Source organism: Tubulanus polymorphus, chromosome 8 (assembly GCF_964204645.1).
Source record: "Tubulanus polymorphus chromosome 8, tnTubPoly1.2, whole genome shotgun sequence".
Taxonomy (NCBI): Eukaryota; Metazoa; Nemertea; class Palaeonemertea; order Tubulaniformes; family Tubulanidae; genus Tubulanus; species Tubulanus polymorphus.
Window position 1 is genome coordinate 2038832 of NC_134032.1, and position 19438 is coordinate 2058269.

Genomic DNA, 19438 nt, shown 5'->3' on the forward strand with positions numbered 1-19438 from the left:
TATTCTTGAGGGCGTCACGTGACAAATAGCTTTGTTTTAGTCAGTTACAACCATGTGTTGTTGATTATGGAGCGCTCACATCGACGGATATGAGAGCAACTGAGTACAACTAGTTGCTCAAAAATAGAACATGAGCAACTGGCTGGAACTGGAGATAGATGGACGCTAACCAGTCGTAAGCTCGCTCACATCGACAAATTCGAGCAACTGATTGTATCCAGCCAGTTGCTCTCATGCGCCGAAAACTGCCTGGCAACTAGTTGTCTCCAATCGCAGTGTCGATGTGCGCTAGGCTTAAGACACGTTATTATCCACGTACAGATTGTGGTTAACGTCTGCATCGACTGCTTTGTTTTCACGAGCGGTACCGCAGGAAAACGCCAAAACTGGCCCGTAGATGGAAACTAGTAAAAAGCTGTTGCAAAATCTATCAGCTGGCTCTGAAGATTCTGGTCACTGTACATCCTGCTCTTAATTCAGTTGCTTCCTGCTTCCTGCTAGTGAAGTTAGGGTGAAATGACGTGCCCTCGCCGGGAGTCGAACCCGGGTGTTGTACGTAGAAAGCAAGCGTGCTAACGAATAGACCAATTGAACTAGTATAGCCCGCTCGGCCAGTGGTCATACAGATCGCATCCTCCCTCACTGCAGGGACTCGAACCTGATGGCATCGCTACACTCAGCCACGGCACGAACCCCTGCATCAGTAGACCGGGTGCGCAGGTACATGCGCAGCTTTCCGAACGAAAACTGGCGGCACCAATCAGATTGCTCGTTGTATAATCGTTGATGCAAATTTCAAGGATGAACTATAAATGGGAAAACCCGGGCTAAAATAAAACGGGATTTCTGATTGGCAAAAAATCACATCATCTGAACTGCGCATGTATCTGCGCACACGGTCGATTATGGCAGGGTTTCGTGCCGTGGCAATCTCGATGCCATCAGGTTCGAATCCCTGCCGGGGGAGGATGTACAGATCGCCGTGTATGCGTAACATGCCCCCTAAACGTTTATGGAAACTTTTGTCGATACCTCTGCTGCAGAAAGGGCCACCTTCGGTTATCAGAGTTCGTCGACTATAGTCGAACTAAACGAAACCGAACGTCCGTTAGTCGGAACTATATTCCGGAAATAGTTCGAAAATCAAGCGCATTCGGTTATTAGTTCCGACCACTAGTCGACTAGATACGAAAACTGAAGTTGGCCAAGTCAGTCAGCAGCCGTTCATTGCAATCAATTTCAAATCAATTTGATAACGTATTTTTTGTTCATCCAGATAGCACAAACGAGGAAGTGAACTGACTGACTATGCCCACGGTACCAAGTTTACAGTGAATACATTTCATCTAGTCTAATATATACGGCAGCTGGTGTGGTGGGTTTGTAAGGGATACCAAATCAAAACAAAAACCAGACGAAATCTACCAATTAAATAAATAACAGGGTCAGTCCCTATTTGAAGATTGCGGTTTTTAAAATTCATTATGCATATTGTCTAGAATACATGACACTTGGTGGGATCTCCTAGTGCGATGCCCTGAAGCCTAACTCAGCTCGCCCTAATCAGGTCGATGTCTGACTTAGGCTGTAGGCAGGTCGTCGCTGTCGTGACCGATAACCAAAAGATAATGAACACCCTTTTTGACCAAACGCAAACGCATTTATTTCTTACAATAGTCAAACAACCGATTCAGTTAACAATACAAACAAAAATGATTTTTAATTAATCTAAGGTCTAATATCGTTTCGCCATGATCAGCAAAATATAGAAAAAATACGGATTCACGGATTCAGTTCATGGATATCTTGATCAATTTCTAGTACAAGATCAGGATATCTGGCTATTGGCAACGCTCAGACTACAAGTTATTTAATTAAAGCACTTCGAAAATCTGATTTTCTAATAGCGCTAAAGGGACGAATGATCAATCTCTCATCTCTAAAATCTGCCTAAAGTTCGTATTATGGTCGTTATATAGACTTCGTTTGGACCAAGCTCTGACAAATATAACGCGACGGACATTCACATACACTACAACGACGACATGATAATAACAGCTCATGGATAGTTCCACAGTTGCGAGTTAAGAGTTAACTCTTGAGTTAAAGTTAGTTCATTTTGGATGAGTTAACTCAGAGTCAAAATCTTAACTCAGGATCCAGGAAGAAAGCCACTAAATATTTGGATGGATATATGAAAGCTGTGGGTACTGGAGTGTGTAATGGGTAGTGTAGTGTGATCTGTGTGCATTTTGGTGGCCAGCACACAGATCACATTGTTCATTGGGGTTTAGTCTAGGACTCGCGAGATTTTCAACAACACGGAAGTAACGTGTAATAAATAATAATCAATAACATTTTAGAAATGGCCAGAATTTTAACTTAGGTTCTATCTCATTTTTATTTTACAATTGCGATTGGTATAATCTTTTTTGTAAACGGCCGTTAAGGCTTCATGTTTCGTCTGCAATTCACTGCAAATAGTTACGCAACTACGCACATTTCAGTGTTTTTGGCAGCGGTACACTCAATCGGCACCGTTCGTGACTAGCTTCACTGCGGAATTATCATTAATTAACATAGCCATATCACATCATCAACTTATATTGTGCCTTAAAACCCTAACAGCCGAAATAATTGAAATACACACACGATTTCTATCATTGAAAATTGAGAGAATGGCCGTGTTTGTGTTCTGCTGCTTCGCATAAATCCCGCGGGGTGGTGCCACCGCGCGGAGTGGGGCCGAAACGTCCAGTTCGACAGTTGTGAGTTAGAGTAAACTCTTGAGATAAAGTTAGTTCATTTTCAGAGAGTTAACTCTTGAGTTAAATCTTAACTCACAACTGTGGAACTGGGTCCTGCGGATTGCATGATTAATAACTGCTAACGCATCCGAACCAAGTGAGGTACACATATTTCCGGATATAGAAAATAAGTTAAACCGTAACACAATGACAGCGCCAGCTGAGAATAATCCTGAAATCATCTTTGAAATATATTTATATAAACCTCAACCTCATAATCAAAAACACAAGTAATTAGAAACATCGTATCGAGTTGCGTGTGCGTAACAATCGTCTGCTGTGCTAAATACGTTACTTTTTCATGTTCTTATTTCTGACGATGTTTTGTCCGTGTAACCAAATCAAAGAGTATACGGCGAAATTTCGAGTTGGCCGCGACGTAAACGAAAAAGTTCAGAAACGAATCGTTCACCGACATCATTAGTGAAAACTTTCGCAACGTACCTCGCCATGCAGCCTTACTACCGGCTAAAGAAGCCAGTCTATCGATACAGGGCGATATTTCACAGATAATAAACAGAAACACGATCATTAAAACGGTAGTCGTCGCCTGCGAAACGGATTTAGATTCTTTCCGCGTAGCGCCGAGTTCGGTCTTATTCGACGTGAGTTTAACGGTTTTGAATATGATTAGAAAATTGAATATTATCAGCGCTAACATCGGACCAAACGCTACAGTAACGTAATAAGACGCTTGGGATGGTTTAACTAGCTTAGGTAATGCATGGATTTCTAATGATTTATCGCATTTATTCGTTCCGTAGCCATACTTTGTAGTAATTGCGCCGTGACTGCGCGAAATTAGTGCAACCAGTAATAAAATGACAAAGGCAATATTGAATTTTGCTTTACTGACCCAACGTCGAGCAAAAAAGGGAAAATACAAATTGATCACTCGGTCGGCCGATACAGCAGGAATAAACATATTCCTGAATCGTAGGGATGTCCCATAAGCATACACAGATGGTATATAAAATGCGGGATAGACATTCCCTCCTCCGAGGCGGAATACCATAGTTCCTTTCAGAAAGTAGTATGCCGAAAATCTTACGGTAAAATAGAAAAACGAACATATCAAGTACAGAATATCAGCGACAGCCAAAAGTTGTAGCAAGTGAAATGATACGATAGGAGATTGAAAAGCGCGTAATACAATGATGTTCACGATATTCAAAACGACTCCAAATACACAAACCGGTCCAACGTAGAAAATGTTCATCATCGAAATAATTTCCCGACTCGGTCTCTCCGGGCAAAACAGACCTCCGTAAGTGGTTGCGTTCATATCTCAGTGAAGACAAATTGCTGAAGGAATTCAATGAATTTCAGCCTTTCAGAACGCGGTACTGTAAGGATGTCTCTATTGTGTTCAAGATCGCATGGTTCTATTCACTGGTCAATTTGCTCAGAATCGATGGACGACTGAATTTGCTCCGTTCCAATTTGTATCTCGTTAGCAACATTCTCCCGATAGAAATTACGTAAACGTTTTATTAGAAATTCTGTACGAGAGCAAAATGTGAAAATGACTTTTATATATAGATCTAATAATGTAAAATATGATATCATTTCTACAACCGAGTTTTTATAAAGAGTTCCATCTGGTTCATTTTCAGACCCCAATAAAGATATCGAATATGTAGATGTATTCATTTCTAGCTGTCTGAAATAAGATTTAAATTCAACGCGCTATTTCTGCGTGTGAAAATCAAAATACTATTGAAATCGAAAATTTCACGCAAGTTAGCCTCGAAATACGCCGTCTTCAATCTTAAACAATTCTCAGATCTTGATCTTGATATTTTACTGCGTCTATGACTGCGTTGCCGCATATTGGTGACGCAAGGAGTTGCTTAATTCGGGCGAGCTTTAAGGTAGTGGTATACTTCTTGCTTCAATTTCGCCCTATATGTACAGGCGTTTTAGTCCATGGTCCACTACAGTTCTTGGGGAAAAGGTCTTACCGTACGCGATAATTCCGAGATGTACGGTACACTGACAGCTTGTTACTATTTCCGCTGCTTGTGCGTGATGATACAGGAGAGATACAGTCCTCATTGGGGATGGCAATTGTGCCAGGTGATCTTTTGATCTAGTGAATTCACGGCGCTATGAATAGTTTCCTACCCCCAACAAAATTTATCATTACTATTTCGTATACAAATATCTACTGACAAAGATATAAGCCGCGATTTGGACCAAATTGCCCCCGATCAGGCCTGAGAAAAATTTGGCCCGTGCCTAATTAGAGAGCGCGCAAACCAATCATGCAAAAATACTGAAAAATGCTTAAAAAAACGAAGTGAAGTGAGTCACTTCCAGAACCAGTTTTTATAATTTGGATAATTCTCTAAACATTCGTATCATTAACATTCGTACCTCCCCCTCTCCCCTCTCCCCCTCGCCTCTCTCTCTCTCTCTCTCTCTCTCTCTCTCTCTCTCTCTCTCTCTCTCTCTCTCTCTCTCTCTCTCTCTCTCTCTCTCGGCAGTCTTCTTGAACTTGAACTTCCTTCGAATTTTTAACGAGCAAATCCAATCTCATAAAAAAAGGAACGTCTGTAACGTTTTAAAGGAAACGTTTGTCTGAATATGCCCAATCGCGCTTGCGCGTGGTGGTTGTCCGAGAATGATCACAACGCATGTTAGAACCTTGTTATTATTGCGTTTTAGTAATACGTACTTACTGACTTTGGCCTAACAGTCAACAATTCAATCTACGGTATCTAATTCACACATCTACGTTGTTGTTATGACGCATTTATGTACATACTGCCGGTTTCATACATAGATTAGTGCGGAGCCACTTAGCGACTTGGCTGAAATCTGACGATTATTACCCGGTTTTACAAGTTCAAGTCCAAGCCCATCTATCAACCATCTATTCGGTGGTTTGATTCTAAAGGAAATAACACGAAATTCATGGGCAGCTTTCCTCGTAAACTTTGAATGGAAGTAGCAAGTTTCTCAAACTTAGTGTACATAGTTTTAAAAAATTTAAGGGTGTTAGGACGACTCCGATGAGAGCGAGGAATCCACTGGTCTTAACTCGTCAAACATTTACAATATTGATATACCTGTTAAGCAGCGATAACGGGTTTTCTGCCTAGCGGCATTGATCAAATAATCATCAGATAATAAAATACACCCCCAAAACCCATCCTTCAAAGTTATTCTTTGTCGTGGAAAGGAGGAGAAAATAACTAACGGTACATACAAGGGTATCTTAACGAAAATAGAGGTATTTTTGTAAAATGGCTACTAAAAATTGATCAAATCATTTAAGACATGCCATTTTCTATGTATTTCAGATTACAGTAATTTTCAAACGTTTGATACACAGACTACGCAGTTCACCGGAAAGTGGCGGGGAGTTCAGATCGTGTACGATTGTGACCGCAGCGCTAAAGACTATCAGCCTCCGATCGTACCGGAAAACTGCTGTCCTAGTCTGACCTTCGAATCGCGGTTTGAATGTGGAAATCTGCAGCAAGCTCGCCGGGTGTAGGCATCATTTTAAGATCATTCAGTTAAAGAGATTTAATAACCTTCAAAAAATAGCTTTCATCCACAAATAAACGGAAACTAATGAAATATTTACTCATTTTCTTTAAAGAAAATGCACATTTGAAATGATTCAAATTCAACAATAATCACTGGCTAATTGAATCTATCTATCTAGGCTATCTATGACCCGTGATCTAAGATCATAGCCATGGCACCATGGCAGCTGGCAGCAGTTGATATGCGTGCCCAAGTAAGATCGATTGTCAGCCATATCCGAATAAGTTGTGATGTCGTGAGGCCGGTCCACTGTTTGATGTTGTCCATCCAAGGTTTCTCGGCCTTCCTCGCCTTCCAGCAACAGTGCCTTGTAGGGTGGTCTTGGAAAGCGAGTTATGTCCGCAAACCTTTCGAGCTTCTGTCTTTTTACGGTGGTCAGAAGAGCCTATTTTGTTCCACATGTGGCCAATTGATTACGTCTAAATAAATTGTCTGATTTTCTTTTCCCGTAGCGGTCAATTCGAATATGAACTGGTGCTTAAAACCGACCTGTACACGAAACGCCACACTCAGTGGTTCTACTTCCGGATACAGAACATGGTTCCCGGCGTCACTTACAGATTCATCATTATAAACCTACTGAAAGCTGATAGTCTGTACAATCATGGTAAGATTCAGTCCCCCCTCCCCCATCAGCTTCTCTTCCCATGCTGTCTACTTATTACTGTCTCTCTATCTCAATCGCCATCTCATTTCCCTCTTCCGACTTACTCTCTCCCACAAATCTCATGGTCAGTTTTATGTTACCGTGTATGACCCATGGGTTCGAGTCCTGCTGGCTGCTTACAGTGTGCGGGCAACACTTCAAAGACCGCGGTTCCGTCGTGAGGTTAAACGAGCAATCCAATAGGGTTAGTCTTTGGAAACCAAGATCTAAGCGACGTAAAGCCAAACAAACAAACTAATTATATATATCATATATGCCATGTTGAAAGTGTATCAGATATGAGTTTTTTTTGAAGGTATGCGTCCGCTATTCTACTCGGAGATGGAAGCTCAGCGGAATCAACTAGGCTGGTATCGACGAGGTCACCATATCAGGTACGCGACAACCAGGTGCTGACAGTCCACCAGGTGGCGTAACTAACAGTCGGTTGCGCATCCTTCGCCTCAGATTAGTTCCTTTTCTATCAACTTTTCACTCCCGAATGCAGATACCGCGCAAGCCTCCAGAAAATATCCAAGTTAATATCGAAGACTTTTCTACTATCGGTGATCGGTACAGTTTTCATTGAAATCAATTGATTAACTTTGTAGTAGAAAAGCCTATTTTATATTCATTGAGATGTAAAATAAGTTCTTACAAGTAACTGCCCGCAAACCTGGTGGATCCTTGCCGAATCTTCGTCGAAAATTCGTCGGTTCAAAAATCACTGAAATTGTGATTTATAATAAATCCTTTGCTGCATATCTAATTTTCGAAATTCATCTCAAAATCTTGTGCGCTATTGATATTTTTTTCAAATCTGATCTTTTTTTTCATAAGTTACTGCCGGAACGTGCTGCGTACTCATTGTCCACTGTTGCTACGAGATCGAGGTATTTACCACCAGTTAGAGTGGCAAACGGTATGTAAAAAGAACCAACAAGAGAACCCTGTGTGACGCTGTGTATAATGTCTGTTTCTTTTTGTAATTAACAATTTTGGTTGAAAAAACAATTGTCAGTTCGCCGATGTATGACCATGATAAAATTATTTTGAGAGGCGCAGTGGCCGAGTGGTTTAAGCCGCCGCTCACTGGTCTCGTCAATACAGGGGTTACTTGGTCGAAGGTTCTTCTCTGGTCTCTGGCCCTGCGTGGCGCTTAGCGGTTTGAGGGTGTTAAAAAAAAAAAAAAATAATTTTTGGGAAAATTTAGTATTTAAAATTGAATTTTTCTATGTTCGAAAAGCACCTTATTTATAAAAAGATATGCGAAAGATATGAAAATCTTTTGAAAATATGCTCGAATAAAACTGACTAAAACTGAAATTCCGTGCTAGAAATAAGTAACAAAAATTGTGTTTAGAAATTGTAAAATCGAAACCGTTTTTCTTGTAAATTGTTTTCAGGATTTCCCGCAGTTGGGCGACACGTGCTATTTCGCGCACTGCTACCCGTACACCTATACCGACATGAAAAACGACATCGACTCGATTACAACCGACCCGAAACGCCGACACGTCGTCAAACGGGAAGTGCTTTGCGAGTCGAAAGCCGGGAATAGTTGTTTCCTGCTGACGGTTACGAATTTCAACGGTAAATATCGTTCTGAACGCACAGCTGCCTGGGCCAAATTCGTTTTCATTTTCCGATCTAGTCGACTAGAGGTCGGAACTTTTTAACCGAATGCGATTATTTTTGTGAACATGATTAACGTTTTAACTCTTTCAGTGCTGTCTAATTAATACCCTATAGTGCTGGAGATAATTTGAAATTTTTTGAAAATTCCACCCTAGTGTGTTGAATAACGGGAATACCACTATAGTGCGTCTACACCGCGGTGCAGTGTATCATTAGTTACTAGTATTTCACTATGTTTGACAGGTGCTGCCATCTTTCAAGAGAGATAATTACTAATTACATCAATACACCGCAGTGCGGTGTACTAGCAAAATCCAACACCGATTTATACACCGCACTGCGGTTAGACGCACTGAAAGGGTTAAGAATCAGTCAAACGACTACCGCTAAAAAAATCCACTTTCTGAGGTGCTTGGTGTGGCACCTTCAGATGGAAATTTAGTACGAGTATCTTTAAACCTGTTTGGGTGTTTTACTAGATATTTCACTATAATTGATATTTATTTGTGTTCGAGAATTCAATTATTTCTAAGTAGCCGTTACTGCATCTTACACAAAAGAATCTACAAACCCGAGTAATTTGCGTTAGATTTTCAGAGAATCGATTTTCTATTCGCTTTCAACAATGCATTCGCGACAATTTCATCATACCGAAACCAAAATCGTTTGACAAAAATGATTAATAGCTTCACAAATAAGACATGATTGCAATCTGAATTCATTTTACCAAACGCGACTCGCGTTCACACTTACGGAAACTTCATCATCCCGCAAATCATGAATTCGACTCAGATGCAGATTGGTCGGACTTATTACAGCTACATCGTATTGATGTCCGTAGCGAAGCGGTCTGGTAGCTACCTTACCGTGTCATTGGTCGTACTGCCGGTCTTGTTCCTGTTCGGAGCGTTCGGAAATTCGGCTACTTTCCTGATAATGATAAGTCGCAGATTCCGCGGTTTATCTTACGCTAACTATCTGATCGTTTTATCACTTAATGATGTTATATTCTGCATCAATCTATGCTTGATGCCTGTTTTACAATTCGTTCTTTTGCACGTTAAAAACAGTCCTATATTCGCGATGAATTCACTGATCAGTTGTCAAATCTACGAATTCGTGATACTCCTCGCATGTTTTAACAGTTCCTGGTTGATAGTAGCGATATCTCTAGAACGCGCGGCGGTTGTTCTCTTCCCGTTCACGTCTCGTTTGATATGTACACCGAGATTCGCCAGATTCGCTATATCGATAATAACAGGAGCGAATGCATTGATATCATATGTTATACCTACTCTATCGATGCATTTTTCCAACCAGTCTTTCGGATGTTACTATGAGTTACATGACCAGATAACATATTCCATCATTGCAGTCGTCCATGCTTATATCGTACCATTAGCGTTGATCATTACATCGAATTCTGTTATAATAATTCAGTTGTTCAGAGGCTCGAAAATGGTTTCGTCCGATCAGAAAACTACGAAATCAAAACGTACGACGATGATGCTCGTAACAGTTTCACTCGCATTCGCGATATTTACACTACCGACCACTGTTACGGTATTCTTACCGATCTCGACGAAGCGGAAGGATTTTCTTTTCGATATTTTCACACAGTTCCAACAATGTAACTATGCGGTGAATTTCTACATATACCTTTTACTGGGACGAGAAATCCGTGATTATTTCTGTATGAAAATCTGTTGCAGAAATTCAGTTAATAAACGTTGATTTCAAGCTGTATTTTAATTACATATTATTGATTTCTTTTTGCTGTTCACTATACAAACTTTTTGTTCTGATATCTCATAATAAATGTATCGGTCCAAGCGTAGAATCCGGCTAAGTTGTTCCAGGATGAATCGCATATTAATGATCATCCGCCCTACGCTTATCTTTGGGTCCTGGCATTGACTGTAAAACTGGCCCTTGGATTAGGGAACTGAAAAGTAACTTTACTCTAAAACAATGGCTGTCATTTTCTTTATCAACACTTTATATTCATGAACAGCTAAATCGACAAACGTTCCGCAAATGCATATTAATTCTTGTGAATCTCTCAATCTGGTTACGCAGCGAATGACGAGAATTGTGGAAGCAAAAAGAAAGGAGTTGTGATAACGGCCCGAGTTCATCCCGGTGAGTCGAACTCCAGTTGGATGATGAAAGGCGTTTTAGACTATCTGACCGGAAACTCGCAAACAGCTCAGGTAAAATATCTTTATATCCGCCTTATCACGAGAGTTGTTCGTTTGGTCGAGGTTGCTTAAGTAGGAATAAAGAATTGGGGCTGCAGTTGCTGAAAAGTTGTTTAAAGATAACCGGTCCTGAAAATGCCATAGTTAAACAATGAACTTCTTATTGTTACTATGTCGACTATCCACTGATTAACTCTAACCTACGAGCAATTATCTGATCAGATAATTGCTCGTAGCTCTAACCAACTATTGATCAACCGGGCCCTGGATCCAGTTCCACAGTTGTGAGTTAGAATTTGACTCAAGAGTTAACTCATTGAAAATGAACTAACCTTAACTCAGAGTTAACTCTAACTCAGAGTCCAGTTCCACAGTTGTTGAGTTAAGATTTAACTCTGAGTTAACTCATTGAAAATGAACTAACTTAAACTCAGAGTTAAATCTAACTCAGGATCCAGTTCCACAGTTGTTGAGTTAAGATTTAACTCTGGGTTAACTCATTGAAAATGAACTAACTCTAACTCAAGAGTTAACTCTAACTCACAACTGTGGAACTGGATCCTGAGTTAAGATTTAACTCTGGGTTAACTCATTGAAAATGAACTAACTTTAACTCAGAGTTAACTCTAACTCACAACAGTGGAACTGGAGCCTGATCATTTGAAATGAACTGGATCAGATTCCGCATACGACCACATCTCCTCTGACCATATTTAGATTTTAATTCATGGTTATGTTTTTGTTCTCTTACACGTTATCGTATTGTTGCAGGCGCTGAGAGATCGTTACGTATTCAAGTTAGTTCCGATGTTGAATCCAGATGGCGTGATCGTCGGTAACTATCGATGCTCATTGGCCGCGCGGGATCTGAACCGGAACTACCGCCATCCGCGCAAGGATAACTTTCCGACCATTTACTACACGAAATCGATGATGGAAGAACTGTCCAAACAACACGAGGTGCGTAACCAATATCAACGTTTAGTTCAGGTCAAGTCAGGTCAGTTCACTTCAGTGCAGTTAGCTCAGTTGGTTGAGTGGAGGACTGGGAACCGAGAGGTCCCTAGTTCGAAACCACCTCAGGTGTTGACTGTCGTTAGATACATGGACTGAACTCTGCTAACTTAGTCAGGTTGTGAGTCATTAACACCTATAAAAAGACCATGGCCGTCTCTAAAGACCCACTAGGGTTGTTAATTTAAGAAAATCTAGAAATATCGTAGTTCATACATACATGTAAAGATAAACATTAAAATTTTTTGCTCTCAAAATATCTACGGCAATCATGATCCAATGAATGATTTAAACGTTTCAAGTGGAATGATAAAGAATTGATGACAGACCATCAGGGGGTTTATTGGAATCAGCCATCTTTTCTGGTAGTGACTTTGGCGACAATTTGATTATTGCATGCTGCATTCATTGAACGGTCGAACGATAAACTGGCTTGTGGGCGATTTGATCATTTCCTAAGAGTATTTGAGAATACGTTTTAGATTTTCTAACAATTGTTTATCTAGATTGTGTTCTATTGCGACCTGCACGGGCACAGTCGTAAAAACAACGTGTTTATGTACGGTTGCGATTGGAACTACGACTCGCCTCCGCCACCGCCACAACCACCGGAACCGGAGACTACTAGCGCCACCACGGCGACGACGTCCGCAACTAGTACGAGCAGTAATAAAGTGAAATCGACGGTGAACGAGAGGCTGTTTCCGTATCTGATGTCGAAGAAATGTCCGGAAAAATTTTCATTAAAAGGTATACCTAAAACAACTTCTTTTTCCTGCAAATTAATGATCTTTCAAAGAGTGTCGAATTAGGTATAAATCTTTGAACAAAATTTTAATTTTTGAACTTAGCGTTTCTGGACACATATTCAAAAGTTGGTCGATTCCTTGTGAGCATATGAATTCAACGATCAAATCATCAGACTAATAATTTATTGAAGTTTAACAGGTCTCTTCGTGGTGTTGAAATGCTACGACATATTTTCGAATCTGAATGGCTTAAAACAGCAATCTATCAAAGCATAATAATTTTGCGGCCTCGCGTAAATATTCGAGACCAATAATTTCATAACAATTATGCAATTAGATTCAAATTTCAAATTTTAGAATATTACGATGTTTTTTCAATCCTTTAAGTAAGTTCTGAGTTTTTCTTAGGTTGTAGATTTCACATCAGAAGGTGTAAAGAAGCCACTGGTAGAGTCGTCATGTTTCGCCAAATGAAAATTCTAAACAGTTTCACAATGGAAGCCACGTTCTGTGGAACCACTTCGTCGAAGTAAGTTCAATTTGTCCATATTCGTTAACTGAATCGAAAAACCAGCGAAAGCTGGAAGTAAGGAAAGTCAACTTTAAAAATTGTTTCGTAAACTGTATTTTCTTTTCGTTGGTACGGAATTTTAGGGGTGAAGGCGGGCGCCATTTTAACTTCCAGGATTTCCAAGAAATAGGTCACGCGTTTTGCGAAACGATCCTGGAATATGAAATCACCCAGGGAAACAAGGAGTAAGTAACATAATTCGGAAAATTGAAAATTCTACATAAAGTATGCAAGAATAATGTTTTGAATTAGATACAGAATTTTCAAAAGTTTAACTCCAATATGCCTTGGACTAAAAAAAAGACGTTCCTGATTTTTCTAAATGTAATTCGAGCAATTTGAATAGTTTGAAGGATAATTCGTTTTAAATTCTCAGGAAACAACTGAACGCTATTGTGGATATTACTCGCTGCATGGCCGAACAAATTCTAGAAAATCAAGGAATTATTCGCACTCAGGATGAGCCTTCACAGCTTAAACAAGGTCAGTTATAAGAGGAAGCCCGGAGTGAGGTTTGCTTACTTTGACCTGGCGGTTAAGTGAGTGATTTGTTAACAAATAATTGGGCTTCTTGCTACCTTGTTTCTCCGCTCTGCTGAGCTTAAATGTTGACCCGGCCGGCCGCCTATCTACCCTATACATTACTTTTTTTTAAAATCGTGATCAATTTCACCATAACAGACCCGGCCGCTATAGAAATGAACTGTTTATAAATTTTATCATATTTTACAAAAATGACCCGGCCGCTGAGGAGAAACAAGGTATCATTTTTGTTTAGCCTAACCTCCAGAGTTTAGTACATATAGGCCTCAGGCCACTCGCAAAGCCGATGCTTGATTTAAGACCAGTTTGAAATATCAACTTAGTTCTAGAACCAATCTAACAACACAACACCAGTTTAAGCATATATTGGGTGTAGTATTTTCGAAATCAGACTTGTCACCGGAGGAACACTCGATACATGTTGATATATGCCATTTAAAGACGTCTTTTAAAGAATTTTTGAAATTTCTAGGAGGCCTGTATTTTATGAAAAATATCATTCAGAATTAATATTTTACATTGTTTCAAATGTTGTCTCCACTAGGAACAGAACCGGAAGTGAAAAAAGCAAACATTTCCGACGAATTAACCGAACATTTGATGAAGTTTATAAATGGACAACAGGATAATGTCGGTGGTAAGAGCAGTGCGCGAGGGGGCCAGGTACCGAACTCGACACAACTGGCTCTGCTCGATTATGAAACGGATCGTCTGCTGATGGAAACCGAATGCCTTCTCTCCGGTGAAGCGGACGATTGTTTCCAGCTTCTAGAACGGTTACAGATCTCAGACGATATGATGGCCACGGAGTACGTATGGGCGGTAGTCAGAACAATAGGAATGCTTTAATGAAATCCCCAATTGACGTCATTAACTTGCTTAGATATTTGACGTCTAGCCGTTTCAAGAAGAGATGGCTGCCCTTTTATGAATCGCCAGCTCAATACACATCATACGACATCACCAAGTTACACATTCAGACACTTTTTAAAAAAAGATGGATGCCCCTGAATCCCTCTACGGTAACATCGTCGAATTACAATCCATTTCGCATTCTAAAATCCCTATTCAGGTCGAGTGACAGTGATAGCGAGTCCGAACCGGAACTTCCTGTGGAAAGCGAACAACGAAAACCGGCGAAAAAGCACAAAAAGAAAAAGAGGAAGCAACTGAGTCGTCGAAACAGTCGATGCGAGAAAATCAGAATGGATTTAGAAAAACCAAAAGAACAGGTATATATATAGGTATATATATATATATATATATATATATATATATATATATATATATATATATATATATATATATATATATATATATATATATATATATATATATATATATATATATATATATATAGATACTCGGTTATCATTCATTTTGGGAAGCTTCGTTCCCTTATGAACTATATGAAATAATTTGTAACGCTGCATGATTATGAACTGGTGATAAACTCTAGTAATAACCTCGGTCTATATACTGGGGGTATTACTAGCCGTCCGGATAATCTACATACCAAGTTACGGGGGAAACCGGTCAAATATGAAGACGGTAGGGTGGGACTGGCCTGGCCTGACCTGCATGAGGAAAACACAAAGAATCCTCCCATAAATAATCATAAATTAGATCGGTTAAAAACTTGATTGTAAAGCAGGATCGAACATAAGCTGTTCGCCGACGTCAACCGGGCTTAGGGAAAAAATGGAAAGTTTGTGGTCAAAAGAGAGATTCAATTCAGTATATAATCTAAATCCGCATTCAACGAATACATAAATCGAAATTTCGGAAATAACCAGTTTCTTTAACTATATTCATGCACTACTTAAACGTATTACATTATTAGCTTTACTTTTATTTTAGTTTATTTTGATTCTTCGTCTTCGTTATCTAGTATCTAATATAATCTATTATCATTTCTATATTCTAACACACGAGACAACATGTTAACGAAGGTTCTTCGTGTGATATCGATTTATTGAAAATACGTTATGGAACTTTTTCAGATAAATACAATGCCGCCTCTCCTTCCGCCAGCTGATCCTTCTGACAAGCCGGTTAGTTCATTACAAACCCGCTTGGTGACGCTTTAACGTGTTATTTTGGCTATTCTTCGTAACACTAGAAATAAGAGCATGTTCTCTGATAAGTCTGCTAATCGACCAATCAGAACCAGTTCCGATTGTTTTGTCTTTCGCTGATTGGTCAGTATCTTGACGTCGTATCTTCGCTAATCGACCAATCAGAACCAGTACCGATTGGTTTGCGTGTTTCTGATTGGTCAGTATCTTGACGTCGTATCTTCGTTAATCGACCAATCAGAACCAGTACCGATCGATTTGCGTGTCTCCGATTGGTCAGTATCTAGACGTCGTATCCGAGCTAATCGACCAATCAGATGCGCCTGAACATTTCTTACTTCTGGTTCCGAAATACGATTTTCCAAAAAACCTCATTTCATTTTGGGGATTTCAATTTGCCCGGAGTAAAATAACGATTGTAGCTCCGTTTGTCCGTAATGAGAAACCGATAGTTTGGGTGAAATAGACGAATAGGGCGCAGCTTCACAAACAGTTTCAAAAGCCATCTTTCAAAAGCATTTTTCTCCATGGAAAGATTTGTCAATTTCACAAGCTAGAGATAGAAAAATAGTCGGTTTTACCTATTACAAGAATCAAGGCCTTGAATTGCCCTAATTTAACAAATGCACTCATTTAACTTTCTAACTGTCGCTTTTGCTAAATTCAAGGACATTCTCATCACATAGACTATTTTCTGCCTTTCTCAAATATATCAGATTAGAAAAATAGAACATTCTATAAGATAATGTAGTAAACTTTGCTTTTTAAATTCAGCCGAATTGCTTTTACTCATTGGTATATGACGGTTGTTTTCGGGTAAGTTTTCTATATACGTGTTGTTATTGTTGTGCTGTTTTGTGGACCTCACCTTGTTTTATTGCTGTTTTGTTTGCGTGTGAGACTTTAGAGCACTTAGACAAATAGAAAAATCTACTCCCTTCTGGGAGGACAAGCCATTAGTAATTTAGAGAACGGTGGATTTTTATGCCCTTACAACGCGTTGTGAGGCGCATGCTGAATTCATCCCGTCCTTCGTCATGGTCTGTCCGTCTGTCCACACTGAAGTTTCCATGTCCTTGCATCTAATCCGGCCAAGATATTTTCCTTTAGAATTTGACAAGTTTCCATCATCATCCCCGGGAAACTCGTCCACAATGAGGATTGACCAGAAAATGCTTAGAACCTTTAATAAAAACATTTCCACTAGACAATTTTTTTTGTCAATAGTAACTTAAAAATAAAGTAATTTCATCATTTTCCGTTTCTTAATGAAATTACATTTCGTCGTTTATCTTTTTCACGCAACCGCAGACTCAACCGAGGCGCAACAAGAAAATGAACCAACTGGTGCCCACGTACCCGCTGTTTATCAGTAAATACGAGGGCCGCAAAAACAACGGAATTCCCTGTTTCTCGCACGAGAGAAGCATCGAACGGGCTACAAGGGTACGTGAAACATCGAAAGATTTATGATAGCAGATTATCATTTCTAGCTTTAACATCCATAACTACTAGAATATATCAATAAGACTATCGCGGGAGCATATGCCGGTACTTTGCCGCGTCCACCTTTCGCTTCCTTGGTTACTTACGGGCAACTGCCCACGCCTGTTGTCGACCCACGCCTCTGTGATGAACGACATCGTCTCCACGGCCATTTTCCAACCCACAGAATCAAGGATGGTCGACAATAACACTTTAATTAACTATAGCTTGAGTCATAGTATCCTACGACGCAATTCTGTAATATGACCGGAAATCATTTATAACTAAACGGAAACACCTAATAAGTGTTAGTGCATTACATATAATGCACGTATAGTCCAAAATCTGTTTTTTTTGTGTGAAATCAACTTCAGTAGTTGTTGACAATTCGAGCGTTCGGGTTGAAAATTTTCACGCACTTGCACGAGGATTTTCAGTAAGCAAGATCACAGTGGTCCTACAATCACCAGGAGGCCAGTCAGGTGCCCTTGAGTCAGATTTTAGCTCAAAACTATGGAATTATGTGCGGAATGATTCATTCACTCTAATCTGAATAATATATCATATTAATAACTATATTTACTGCGATTGTTTTCACATTATATATTCATACAGTAGGTTATATAATATGTACATTTTTTAGAATGTAAGAACAAACCAGCGAGGACGGTTACAAAGAAGCTTGGTGCTTGTGTTATGTACCGCCCTCCTGAGTTACAAAATGGAAAAAAAACTAACAAAAGAAAAAAAAAACAAACAAACAAAGAGAACAAGATAAAGAAAAAGAAACAAAACAAAGAGAATTTATAGAAAGAAAAAAAAATAAATAGATAGATAGATAGATCATGACAAAAACGTAAAAATATCATTAACACATTATGATTCCATAACAAAATATATTTAATTAAAGGTCTTCGAGGTGAACGTTTAAAAGTTGCTTGAAGTGTCTCGATTTAATTTCATCAATTATAGCAGTAATTCCTTTTTTTATAGAGAATGCATGAAATGCGGAGGAGAATGGAAGAGGCGAAACAGCGCGAAACTGAACTTTACTTTGTAAGCGTTTTATCATATCCTACATCGGAGGGAACAGGCGGTGAAGCTTCCAGGTTTTGGTTTCATGTGGGTCTGGGGACGGAATTTACCTTATCGGTATCACAGTTAGGGTCCAAAAGGCTACTAGGGACCAACTATCGGCGGTACCTATTTACAAACTTCAGATAGCAACCTTGCTTTGAATGAGCACCTACCAGTGATATTGGAACATCCTTTATAAATATAAGATTTTTTACAATTTCTTGTGGAAATAATGTATTATTATCACATAGTTATTGGACGCCCAACTTCATGTCACAAGTCCCTGTGATTGGTAAGGGGTAATGGGTCAGATTCATCCCCCAAGCGATGAAACAATTCGCATTTAAGCTTCAATGCCTTCATTCATGATTCCAACCCTTCGCTTAAGAAAAGAAATCAAATTTGAACCTGCGTTTGTCAATGTTATTTCATAATTGGAGGAAATCCACAACTTGTCGCAAACTAGAATTTGTGGCAACCTTAAAAAATCCTATTTTAGTAGTAGATTTTGTGTAAACTGGTTTTTGGTGGGCCATGTGCTAATACCGCCATCCAATCTAGTGAAGTACTTACTAATTATTGTGTTTTGCGGTTGCAACGATTTTTAACGATTTTAAATTTTTTCAGCTGCAAAAGTCTCAAGACGAACTACGAGATCGTCTGCAACAGGCAAACGACGCGGGAACTGCGAACGTGGCTCAGACTCTACTAGGACTGAACTATCAACCAACTATACATAGTAAAGGTACATATCAACTTCGCAAAAAATATTTGGTAAACACTCACCGACTTCAACCAGCGCTTTTCTTAGATTTCAACTGGATATCTGGCATAGTCAGCATGGTTGAAATCTGATTGTTTTGAGGTAAAGCCTGAAGATGAAATAGGTCATTTTTTAGACTAATTTTAGGTAGCTGTTTATCTATCAATCTGCCATCCTCCTGACATACATACATGGCTCAGTCCTCAATACCTAGTTGAACATTCTGGTTACTTTACCACGGCCTCCTTTTACAACGGACTTCAGGGAAACAGCTTTTCTACTTGTCAATTATGACATCAAACAAA

At 39.5% G+C, this 19438-nt stretch overlaps 1 protein-coding gene across 5 annotated transcripts in view; it reads left to right on the plus strand.

The window, feature by feature from the left end:
* The window catches only part of LOC141909731 (uncharacterized), a 41243-nt gene that overhangs the window by 8945 nt on the left and 12860 nt on the right, over positions 1 to 19438 (plus strand). For 2 of the 5 annotated variants that reach the window (XM_074800324.1, XM_074800328.1), the window contains exons 4-21: positions 6116 to 6308; positions 6821 to 6975; positions 7331 to 7409; positions 7855 to 7936; positions 8421 to 8607; positions 10732 to 10865; positions 11625 to 11813; positions 12374 to 12617; positions 13025 to 13145; positions 13271 to 13372; positions 13564 to 13670; positions 14275 to 14539; positions 14803 to 14962; positions 15734 to 15784; positions 16583 to 16624; positions 17120 to 17254; positions 18287 to 18349; positions 18998 to 19115. In XM_074800324.1, the coding sequence (XP_074656425.1) occupies positions 6116 to 6308; positions 6821 to 6975; positions 7331 to 7409; positions 7855 to 7936; positions 8421 to 8607; positions 10732 to 10865; positions 11625 to 11813; positions 12374 to 12617; positions 13025 to 13145; positions 13271 to 13372; positions 13564 to 13670; positions 14275 to 14539; positions 14803 to 14962; positions 15734 to 15784; positions 16583 to 16624; positions 17120 to 17254; positions 18287 to 18349; positions 18998 to 19115 (2427 nt within the window). The remainder of the gene's footprint in view (positions 1 to 6115; positions 6309 to 6820; positions 6976 to 7330; positions 7410 to 7854; positions 7937 to 8420; positions 8608 to 10731; positions 10866 to 11624; positions 11814 to 12373; positions 12618 to 13024; positions 13146 to 13270; positions 13373 to 13563; positions 13671 to 14274; positions 14540 to 14802; positions 14963 to 15733; positions 15785 to 16582; positions 16625 to 17119; positions 17255 to 18286; positions 18350 to 18997; positions 19116 to 19438) is intronic. The other 3 variants (XM_074800325.1, XM_074800326.1, XM_074800327.1) reach the window with 3 other exon arrangements.